The 11,356-nt window shown below is 51.6% G+C and overlaps 3 protein-coding genes across 3 annotated transcripts; all 3 read left to right on the forward strand.

Annotated features, from left to right (window-relative positions):
• Positions 1 to 361: 361 nt before the first annotated feature.
• MCD4 (Glycosyl phosphatidyl inositol anchor synthesis) lies at positions 362 to 3,482 on the forward strand (the record flags this gene model as incomplete). Its single annotated transcript, XM_051727134.1, has 4 exons — positions 362 to 530; positions 580 to 2,150; positions 2,200 to 2,387; positions 2,435 to 3,482. The coding sequence occupies 4 exons, from the start codon at positions 362 to 364 to the stop codon at positions 3,480 to 3,482; spliced, it is 2,976 nt and encodes a 991-aa protein (XP_051592941.1).
• A 941-nt stretch (positions 3,483 to 4,423) lies between these two features.
• On the forward strand, positions 4,424 to 5,540 carry J4E82_000815 (uncharacterized protein; the record flags this gene model as incomplete). The annotated part of the gene is made up of 3 exons (XM_051727135.1): positions 4,424 to 4,437; positions 4,494 to 4,930; positions 4,990 to 5,540. The coding sequence occupies 3 exons, from the start codon at positions 4,424 to 4,426 to the stop codon at positions 5,538 to 5,540; spliced, it is 1,002 nt and encodes a 333-aa protein (XP_051592942.1).
• A 1,278-nt stretch (positions 5,541 to 6,818) lies between these two features.
• J4E82_000816 (uncharacterized protein) lies at positions 6,819 to 8,948 on the forward strand (the record flags this gene model as incomplete). The annotated part of the gene is made up of 2 exons (XM_051727136.1): positions 6,819 to 7,747; positions 7,796 to 8,948. 2 exons carry the CDS (start codon positions 6,819 to 6,821, stop codon positions 8,946 to 8,948), a joined length of 2,082 nt encoding a protein of 693 aa, XP_051592943.1.
• Positions 8,949 to 11,356: the final 2,408 nt, after the last annotated feature.

An 11,356-nucleotide genomic window follows, 5' to 3' on the forward strand; every position in this document is an offset into this window, starting at 1 on the left:
TTGGTAATCGCTCAAGACTTGGCTTCTATAACAATGACATGCATTCCCAACAAATGCGAACGCGTTCTGTGATGCTGCGGAGCTCGAGCTCGGTATTTCCTATTTGGGCGATGGGATTGGTACTTCACAATTTGACCACCACGCGTTTTTGACAAGTCTGCCATCCAGCCGAGATGGGCAGTAGCTGATAATTGAGACCGAGCATCTGCATAGTGTAACTAGGCGTGCTGTTGCACTTCTCCTTATGGCGATTCAAACTCTTGGCAGGGATACCGTCATGGCCCTGCAAACCATTTGAGTACTGCAACGCGTCCACAAAACGTGTCCTCGAGGCGCATTGCTCTTCTCACACTCTTTTACAATGGCGCAATTCGGTCGCTATAGGTTCCTGCTGATAGCGGTGGTGTTCCATCTGCTGTACATATGGAGTTGTTTCTCCACCTACTTTACAAGTCCTATTGTTCATGGCATGCGCGAGCACCGTGTAGAGACGCAAGAAGCTCCCGCTAAACGCTTAGTACTCTTTGTTGGTGAGTCGCGTTAGATGAACCCGATAGCAAGTGCTAACAGAGCAACAAGGTGACGGACTCCGTGCAGACAAGGCATTTCAATCGTTCCCCAACCCTGACCCAAATCCTCCGATCCCTCTCGCCGACAATACAACCACCCCGCGCCCTCTCGCTCCCTTTCTTCGCTCTCGCGTCCTGGAACATGGCACCTTTGGCGTTTCCCATACACGGGTGCCTACCGAATCCCGCCCTGGACATGTCGCACTCATCGCAGGCTTATATGAGGATGTCTCAGCAGTCACAACGGGATGGAAACTGAACCCAGTCAACTTCGACAGCGTCTTCAACCGCAGTCGGCATACATGGAGTTGGGGCAGTCCGGATATTCTTCCCATGTTTGAGACGGGTGCAGTGCCTGGAAGAGTCGACGCATACTGCTATGGCGCGGAAGAGGAGGATTCCTCTAAAGACGCCTGGGTGTTGGATGAATGGGTATTTGAGCGCGTCAAGAAGCTGTTCGCTGATGCCAAGACGAACGCAACACTGGATGCTGAGCTGAGGCAAGAGAAGAGCGTCTTCTTTCTCCACTTGCTTGGGCTGGATACTACGGGTCATGCGCATCGACCTTACTCGTGGCAGTATCTGCATAATATTCAGCTCGTGGATCGCGGGGTCCAGGAGATTACGCAGCTGATCGAAGAGTTCTACAACGACGACAAGACTTCTTTTGTATTCACAGCGGACCATGGCATGAGCGACTGGGGAAGTCACGGAGATGGACACCCAGACAATACGCGTACGCCCTTGATCGCATGGGGTGCTGGTGTCGCGCCTCCTGTGAAGAACACGTCAGGTGTTGCTAGGGGCCACACCGAGTTCTCTTCAGATTGGAACCTGGACGAGATTGAGCGACATGACGTCGACCAGGCTGACGTTGCGGCATTGATGGCTTATCTCGTGGGACTTGACTTCCCAACCAACTCAGTCGGAGTCTTGCCGCTTTCCTACCTTGACAAAGATCCCAAGGCCAAGGCAGAAGCTCTTCTTGTTAATGCCAAGGAGATATTGGAGATGTATCATGTCAAAGAAGAGATGAAGAAGGAGACACAGCTGCGGTACAGGCCTTTCTCTGGTTTGGGTGATGAGGCACATTCTGTCGAGCATCGCGTTGCCGATATACACTCATTGATCAACAAAGGCAGCGCAGACGAGGCTATTCGCAAGACTTACGAGCTCATTGACCTTGGTCTCGAAGGACTGCGGTATTTGCAGACGTACGATTGGCTTTTCCTCCGGACGTTGGTGACTGCTGGCTATGTTGGCTGGATCGCTTTCGCCATCACCACAGTTGTCGACCTACATGTGCTCACCGAACATGTGCCGGCACAGAGAACGGTGGCTAGTATGGTGATATTCTCTTCTGTGCTTGTTGCACTCTATGGGGTTTTCTTCAAACAAGAATCACCGGTCATCTACTATGCATATGCGTTCTTCCCGGTCCTGTTCTGGGAGGAAGTCTTTGCCCAGATGCTATCGCTTGTCAAGGGCGGCAAGATCCTGTTTGGCCATCTCAAATCGGGCGCTGATGTCGCAAAACTAGTGTTTGCGACTATTGGCTTCTTCGGATTACTCCAGGCTTTGGTAAGTTGATCCGGAGTAAAGGGAGGCGAATGTACTAATCCAATGATAGGTTCAAAGCTACTTCGTTAGGGAGATTTACACGGTATGCTACCTGCTCGCGACACTCTGGCCAGCAGTATATGGGCAGGATTTTATGAAGAAGAATATGGCGACTGTCGCCACCTGGGCTTTGTCTTGCATAGCCATGAGCGCTTTCACACTACTGCCAGCCAACAAGGCAGAGGACATTCGTCTCATGTGAGTGCACTCGGTATCGACATCGACCCAAAGCTAATGACACGTAGCCTGCTTGGAGGTGTGTTGATGTTTGCCATTGGTATACTCTACCTTGTCTTCGAGAGGGCGATCCTTGAAGACGGCAAATCTCAATCTGAGCTTGCCAAACACGAGTTGAACCACACATCTCGTATCATTCTTGGCATCCAGCTCGGCCTCGTAGCGCTTTCCATGATTGTCACGAAGAGCAGCGTCGGCTACTTACAAGCGCGCCAGGGCATACCATTTGGTGTCCTGACAGTAACACGAGCAACACTGTTCGCCTCGCTTGTCGTGCCACAACTCCACGGTCTCTATCCCAACACCCACTACGTCCACCGCCTTGTAGTCATCTTCCTCCAGTTCGCACCAACCTTTATCATCCTCTCCATCTCGTACGAAGGTCTGTTTTACTTTGCGTTTTGCATGTGCCTCTTCAGCTGGATGCGTCTGGAGCACCAGGTATATCTGCATAACACGGCCGATGCTTCGACTACGGCCATCACATCGGATCCGGCCAAGCCTACCAAGGACGCTGCGTCGGATCGACTCAGCTCACTTCAGAAGGGGGAGTACAGATCTCTGACTCTGGCCGACGCGCGCATAGCTCTGTTCTTCATCTTCTTTATTCAGTCTGCTTTCTTCAGCGCGTCAAATATCGCCTCGGTATCATCCTTCTCGCTCGACGCCGTGTACCGTCTAATCCCCATTTTCGACCCATTCTCCCAGGGCGCGCTCCTTATCATCAAGCTCATGGCGCCCTTTGCCGCCCTCTCAACCAACTTTGGTCTCCTCAATCGCGGGCTAGGCGTGGCGCCATCAGCACTGTTCATGGTGGTGATGGCGGTCAGTGATGTCATGACACTGAGCTTCTTCTACATGGTCAAGGACGAGGGGAGTTGGCTGGAAATTGGGACAACGATCAGCCACTTTGTCATTGCAAGTTTGTTGGGCGTGTTTGTTAGCGGACTGGAGATTTACAGTGAATGGACTATACGGGGCGTGGAGTTTGGCAGCAGCAAGAAGGCGCAGGGTAACGGGACAGTTCAGGGAAAAGCTAGTGGGAAAGCAGAGTAGTTCTTGTATAGTGGTAGTATGCACCTAGATTTAGTTTCATATGCGCGTTTGTAATGTTTCTACCATGTTAGGATAGCAATAGGGGTGAGAGGAAAAGTATGGTTCACTACGGCTACCGTAGATTTGCTAGTATCCGTGCAGTCCCCAATTCCGTGCAGGCGAACGTTGAGGGACCCTAGGTAAAGCCATGCTTTTTCCCTGAGATGGGCTGGGTTGCTGGGCAACAGTGCGCGGTGCACGTTGCAGGGTGTGTTGAATAGGTTGGATGGGTCGCTCTGGGTCGCGAGGGTGGTCCTGGAAGGGACGGCACTCCCGCGTGGGTCAGGCGGTGTCGCTTCAAGAAGCATCACCGTGCTTGCTTTCTTATCGGCTCCTGCATGGCGTGAGAGCAGACGGCAGGCTTAAGCGGACGAGTGATGTTGGCCGTGAGGCTGGGGGGAGGCGGCTGGGAAGGCGCGGCTGCACAAACTAGCGGGGCTCTTGGACGTGGCATGGACGCGGACGCGGACGCTGCAGCTCATGCACTGCCAGCTATAATGGTCCTACCCAACAGCTTATAGCAATACCACCACTGCACCAAGCATAACAACAACCGTTCGGCGCATTATTACACCCGCTAAGCCTGCTGCAGCATTGTTTACGATTATTCCTCGGGGGAGCAAGATATATAGTGAGTCCTGTGCAACACGCGCTGTCTGGCGTGTAACGTGGTCATCGATTGTCGTGTTATCGTCTCTTGGAACAAGGGGCCCCAACCACCGCCGCCAACAGCTCCGCGTCGTTCAACCTCGCACTTTTTCTGCGAATCGAAAGCCTAATTCCAAGACGCCCAACCTTTCTCTTATTCACAAGTCGGGGCGCAATCTCGCTTCGTCTGCTCTAGACAGCTTTATAACCACGACGACCTTCACGCTTCTCTGCAGACTCTTTCTTTTCGCATAATGTTCTTCAAACGGTAAGTCGGCACCACAGCCACTGCATCCTGAGACTTGCACTAACTTTGCATAGCAGGTCCAGGGCCAATTCTTACGTAGACAACAGTGAGAACCCGCGCTCGCAATCATTCGACGATTACACCACCGATAAGCGCCCTGAGTCGAGCCGGAAGGAGTCCCACCAGAGCCAGCCCTTCTCGCCCGCCGAAGAGCCTGACATGTATCCCCGCCAACAGCAACCCCAGGAGCCGACGTACGCGCAGAGTGCTCCTCCCTCCCACAACAACATGCCCATCCGCTCCCAGCAAGTTCCCCCCACCGGCGGCAGCGGCCCAATGGGCCTCGGCATGCCCGACCTCATTACCGCTGCCTTCAACCAGGCCGTCCAGCCCTACACAGAGAAGATTGAGCAGCTCGAGAGCCAGCTTGCCGACCTGCAGAACTGGGTCGACCAGCTCGAGCAGCAGCGCGCCGAGGTACACAACTGGATCGACAAGCGCGGACTGCGACCAGGTAAGACTGCATTCCCTACTCTATGCATCTCTTGACACTCCATACTGACTTCCTCCAAGATGTCCCGGCCTCCATCGCCAAGATCATGGACACCACCACTGCCGACGCTGCGCCCACACTCAACGCCCAGCTCGACCGCAAGATCACCATCGTCAACTTCGACCTGCACCGCCTGCAAGACGATCTCAATGACTCCATTTCATCCTCACATTTCGCCTCGGCTATGCTGAAGTTCCTGCCCGACATCCAGCGCTTGACGCTCCTACCGTCTGGCCCGCGCTACGCCTTCGACCTCATCCTGAAGCTCGGCGGCAACCTCAACTCACACGGCGGTATCGACAGCGCTGACGCTGGCGACATTGCCGCACGCCGCGACTTCTACAGCAGACTCGACGAGACCATGGTCGACGTCGTGCAGCGCCGCTTCGGCGAGGGCGAGGGCTGGGACGTAAAGCGCGAGATCAAGCGCATTGAGAAGACCGCCAGCTACCTCAAGACATATGGCGTCGAGCCATACTTCCCCTCAACGCTGGAGATGATGAAGCGCGAGATGGAGTTCCAACCCAACGGTGTGCCTAACGGGCAAGGAACCCCACCGCGGTACCACTAAATCTCCAGAGAGTGTGAGCTGGGGGTGTGCTGACAATGGTCTTCAGTCCGCGTGCGCTTGACACATCTGATCATCCTGTAATAGCGAAGTTAAGAACGACGTAGCAAGTTGTGAAAGCAGACAACCGGCGCATTCTAGAGTTACGCACAGGCGAGACTGGTCCGTCGCGGCTTCCAAGACCCACCAATTCACCGTCTCTGAGACCTGCTCCACCACAGCCGACAAGACCTGCGCCTTCGGGACCTGTTCCAGTCACTGTTGAGAATCCCAAGGTTGATCTTTTGTCTATTGGCGATGGTCCGACTGGGCCTGAGCATGCACCCGAAGCTTGAACTGCGATGTCATCCGGCTCGACTCAGCAAACTTCATCCCACTCGCTCATCGCTTGTATATTCTACATCGGTCTCACACTACGGCACTCGTTCTTGAACACAATAGCTTGTCCACTCGCACACTAGCAGGCCCACACCATTCTTGTTTTCATCTCCCCTGCGCTTTCGCCAGGGATATAGGGGCGCGACGAACGAACGCCCATGACGATCAACTGTACTTTAATACTTTTTTACAGGGAAACGAATTTCTTTGCTTTTGCATGAGGGAAAGGGACGGGAAGGGGAATTGGGGTGTGTTTGTTCTCTTGCATCATACCCGAGCATTTTGATAACGAAAGGCGGCGTTTTTGTTTGTTTGAATAGCTACAAGTAATCTGCGGTGGACGTGTAGTTGCCGCTTTCCAGGACAGCTTGGAATAGCAATTGATCATATGATTCAAATTTTTGTTTTTAGAATATGTTTGTGCTCATGCTTGTCTTTCAGGTGGACTTTGGGTAATGACGCACAGTCCTATAAAGCCAACCAGACTACTATCTCGCATGTGCTGTACTGGTTCCTTACCAGGTACCGTTCTACACTTCTCAGGCATGTCTTACCCCAATGACATCGTCACATAATATTATTCGATTCTCTACGAGCTGCGAGTTCCTCTAATACTTCATTTCACTTCTGTAAGGGTGAAAGAATGTGGTCCAGCAATTCCCTCTTACTGCACGATGTCTGCACGGAGGCAGAACTCCCTGCTTCCAGTGCTGCTCCTGTCTATATACACGCCCCTCTTCGTTCTTCTTAGAACCTTATCATTATATTTACTATATCTGCGCGCGCAACCGGAAGACTCAACACCCCCTTTATCAAGCGCGAACAAGGTCGTCATTGATCCTTTCACTACTTAACGGCCATATTCTCGTACCTCATCGTCACGTATAAGCAACCAAGAATAAAATGAATAATCCAAAAGCTTCAAGTCCAAAGCGTAAGCGGAACGTGATCGACGTTGACAAAGCTACTGCGCCTGTCGACACGGCGGATATTCGCAATCAAGCCCTGACTCATAAGAAGGCTAAGAAGGCTAAGAAGACCGCTGCTGTAAATCATGAACTAGCCAATACTGTCTCTGACAGTGAAGATATCGATGAAGATGGCTCTACGCCACAACAAACCCTTCCGTCTCTCACTACTCCAGACGCAACTTGGTTGATTCGAGGAGATGATCCAACTAAGAATCAGATGTTGAATGTCATAACTGATCCCCAAGTGCGAGCTGCATATCTTGAGGAGGTCGGCAACCGCACATTGTACATTACAAGTGACCCGTTTCCGGCGAACTCCAATGACACTGACTCAGCAGCCACACCTGAGGTACGCGCGGGGCTCAAGGCTCGACTGGTTGATGGCCTTACTTGGGAGGCGTGTAAGTCTGCATACAATAGCAATGGTGGGAAAGCAACTACCTTTGCAGGTGTAGAAAAACAGGTCAAGTTGCATGGGTGGAAGTGGTTTGATGAGCAGAATGTTGTGGTCCCCTGGACACTTAGAGGCCCTTCAGATAGGAAGCGTCTTAAGAATTTGGGCCTGGGGCAAAATCATTTCCCGACTCTAGTTGCGAAGGTATTGAGCTCGACACCAACTGTCCATCATCAGCCAGTTCCAAAGACCAAAGAGCCGACGCCGATAAACCCCAACATTGTCTCAAAGAACAGTTCTGAGCAGAAAGAGACGACGAGTGAGCAGCATTTGGAGAAGGAGATCACGCTCACACCCGACAGAGAGACTCTGGAGCAAACGGCAAGCAACCTTGCCACGGATGAGCAACAACCACCTGATGATGATAGCAAGCAGGATCACGTTAAAGACAAAGAGGACTCAGCCCCGTAAGTTCATCCCACCCAGCCAATCATGAAATGTCGTAATACTTCTAGTCTTCTTATTCGCGACCGCATCCGCACCACACACAACCTCTTTGGGTCGAATGTAGTTGAGGTCAAGCTTAATGGTGCTTCGCACTGGGCAACTTTACGTGCTTTGGAGAAGTATTGTGGCGCTTACAGTGAGCGATCATCTTCCAACGAAGACCAAGTTGTAGACTTTGGCCGCAAGAGAATTTCGCCCGTGATCGCGCGTGCTTTTTTTCAAGCAATTTCGCCCTTCCCTCGGAGCGAACTGCCCACCCACGATGTCATCCCGGATCCGGAAATGTCTTTACACCACGAAGATGTCGCCTTAGTCATATTGCCTGACGATCCCAAGCCAAGGGAGATTGAATGGAACTTCGATGCTTGCGCCGAGATGTACAGACTGGCTAGAATGCTCAAGTCGCCAGTTGTCAAAGACATGGTAGCAGATAGGATATTGAAGATCTACCTCGAGTACCGCAAGCAACTAGAGGAAGACGACGACAAGCAGAACCTAGACTTCCCCATCAGATTCGCCAACTCGTTGAAAATGAACGAAGACCTGCCCATCCTCCGTTTGTTAGTCGACATAGCTCTCGATCACAGTCGCCGAGGACACGACCTACCGGATGGGCTTGCAACTCACGTCATGCGTTTGTTAATCGGTCGTTCGTCCGGCTGGGGAGGCAAGATGCACATGCTTCACAATCAAAACCCCACCGCGTTGTGTAACGAGTACCATGGTCATGATCGACTTTGTCACCAAGCTTTCGACGCACGCTATACAACGGAACGGCTCATCCATGACATCTTTAAGCGGATTCGACGAGACACATGTCTGGAAGCCGCTGAGGAATTCGATATGGAAAAAAAGCAAGATGAGGACGATGATTCCCCAAAGATGGCACTGGACATATACAAGATGCTGCTCTGGTCTCGCGACAATGAGGAGCAAGTTGCGCTTTTTATGCTTGAGTACGAACGGCTTGCTGCGAGACTGAATGATACGTGGGCTCTAGATGAGCAGGCTGACCCGGAAGATGAGAAGCGGGCGGAGTGGCTTTCTGAAAAGATTACTGCGCTGCGGGTGGAGCACAATGAGCGGTGGCCAGACTATGGAGAAGAAGAAGAGGACGGGGATCCGGCGAGCTATGCTAGGCAGTTGTTCGATATAGGTTAGAGTGTTCTGAGAACTAAAGAAGGCCCAAAGTTCAATTGGTGATGATGCCTAGGTAGTCAAAGTTGATAATGTTTCTAGGTTTTGGACTTCATCCAGTCTTCCAGCAGAATAATTAGAGATATGATCATCTGCTACATCTGGATCCATTAGCTATTCCAGTCAAAGTAGAGGTATTAGATACATTCCTTAGATTCAGCAGAATCTCTGTGCACCACGTTCACGTCCAAAATGTGTATGTAGTAGATTTTAGCAGTTGATGCGCCATGTGTAGAAGTTGATCCTGTGGATGACGTAAGGAGCCCCAGGGTGACATCTCCTAACCCTTTACAGTAGACTCCACTTTCCTCCAGATACGCTCCCAACCTCCACCTTTCCCAACCCACATCGGACGACAACTGCCATCATCATTGACTCTCGCGTTAAGAACAAAAACAAAATGGAAAGGTGCGCCGTCAAGCCAATAAGACGGCTCGCTGTGTCCGATCAGGATCGTGCGCTTCGAAGCGAGCTGACCGGTCGTCGGGCTGTGTGCACCAATCAGATGACTGTGCGCAATTGCGATACGACGCTGCGCGCTGCGGTAGCACTCACTTAAGCATCCTTGATATGAGTTTTATGACTAGACACCATCCTTAGAGTGTATTTGCGCGTGCTGCCTTCACGATATCTTTTGTTTCCAGTGTACGCATCGATAGCTACTATCTTCTACTGCCACAGCCGCACTGGTGCGTTCCGACGGTAAAACGCGTACAATGGAGCATCGCCACTCCCAAAACATGGACTTTGGGGCTTTTTTGGCGGATCAGGAGGGTATATTTGTCTAACTACAGATTGATAGTCGGTACTGAACTTAGGCCACAGATGCTCCAGTATCACAAGACGTCGCGGCCTTTCTGCGGGAAGACAAGCCCTATATAACACGACACTTGAACGACCCAATCTTGGAAAACGGAAATGACACCCTGACGAAGCTCGATTCCAACCGGAAGCCGATTCCGGCCCCAATCTATGACGATAGCCCCTTTCACGGCTGGTCTTCACGCTCATCTTCGCACTTCTCCCAAAATGCTGCGCAGCCCCCAAGTCGATGCCCAAGTCTCATGAGCAGTGCTACTCTGAGCAGTCGCAACTCGTCAACCAGGTCCACTAGGTCATTACAGTCCATAGGAAGGCATTTCAGCAGACGCAGCAAGAAAGAAACAGACGACACTTCCGCCATGGCCAACAGCGAACGCTCTCCCATAGGAAGTACCCGCTTCACTGCACAAGTTGTAGGATTATGTCCATGGAAGGGATGCGAGCGCCACCTGAGGTAAGTTATGACTGTACGAAATGCATGTGAGACATACACTGACTTCGCATCTCCACATCTGTAGAGGGTTCACGAAAGCCGGTGATAGAGAGCGCCATTTGCTTGTTCATTGCGAAACGACACTAGTCTGCGGCTTTTGCAAACTATTGCCCTCTCATCGTGCAGTATTTGGAGAAGGCCCCGATCGGGTGTCTGAATTTTTGAAGCACTTAATGTGGTGCCATTATGACGATTTCTCGTGCCCACCGACACAATACCCCGGTATGGATCCTGCGTATACCGATCTAGCAGAATGTCCCATCTGTAAAACACGTTTTACGGCCGGATCAATGTACGAACACCTACCGGATTGTGTTGGCCGCGAAGTGACAAGGATGGCGGATTCAAGCGTTTGGAAACACCGAGCGTCAGATGATGTACAATGCGGTAAATCCGTCAATGTTACGACACGACGAGGGACTTTGGTATTCAAATACGATGAAGGGAGACCGTCAGTCCATGACGCGCAAAAAGAATTTGATGAACAATCAGAGCTTACGTATCTGGGGTGCGGAGACATCGCGGAACTGACAGCATCATCAAGTCGCCTCTCTCTTGTCTCATCTAGAACAGCTACATCATCTGAAGAAGAGACAGACTGCTCTGAAGACATATCATCTAGAGAAGGCTCTCCAGCTGTTTCACAGATCCCCAGCCAGGTAGTCTCCGCGAAGCGGCGACTCGTGGATGCTATCATGGAGGAGTTCCAGAAAGTCTTCAGCGCGACCTTCCGAAACCATGCCACTAATGGAACCAATCCAAGTTCTAGTGGCAATGCAACAGGACATCCTACAGGTGCATCCGCATATTCAGACACTTCATTCGTATCCAGGAAGCGCAGCTTGAGTGGAGATGGCTCAACTCCTCCAGACGATGGCGACGATTCAAATAAAAGACGTAGGCCAGACTCTGTATCTAAAGGCAAGCAGCCTATTTCGGAACTGCGATTCGCATGCCCTTATTACAAGCGCAACCCAGGTAGACATCAAACCTTCACATCTTGCAGGGATCCAGGCTTCACTACAGTCGCGAGATTAAAGTGAGTTACGTTGGGGTT

The sequence above is a fragment of the Alternaria postmessia genome, assembly GCF_024291825.1.
Source record: "Alternaria postmessia strain BMP 2775 chromosome Unknown scaffold_3, whole genome shotgun sequence".
Taxonomy (NCBI): domain Eukaryota; kingdom Fungi; phylum Ascomycota; class Dothideomycetes; order Pleosporales; family Pleosporaceae; genus Alternaria; species Alternaria postmessia.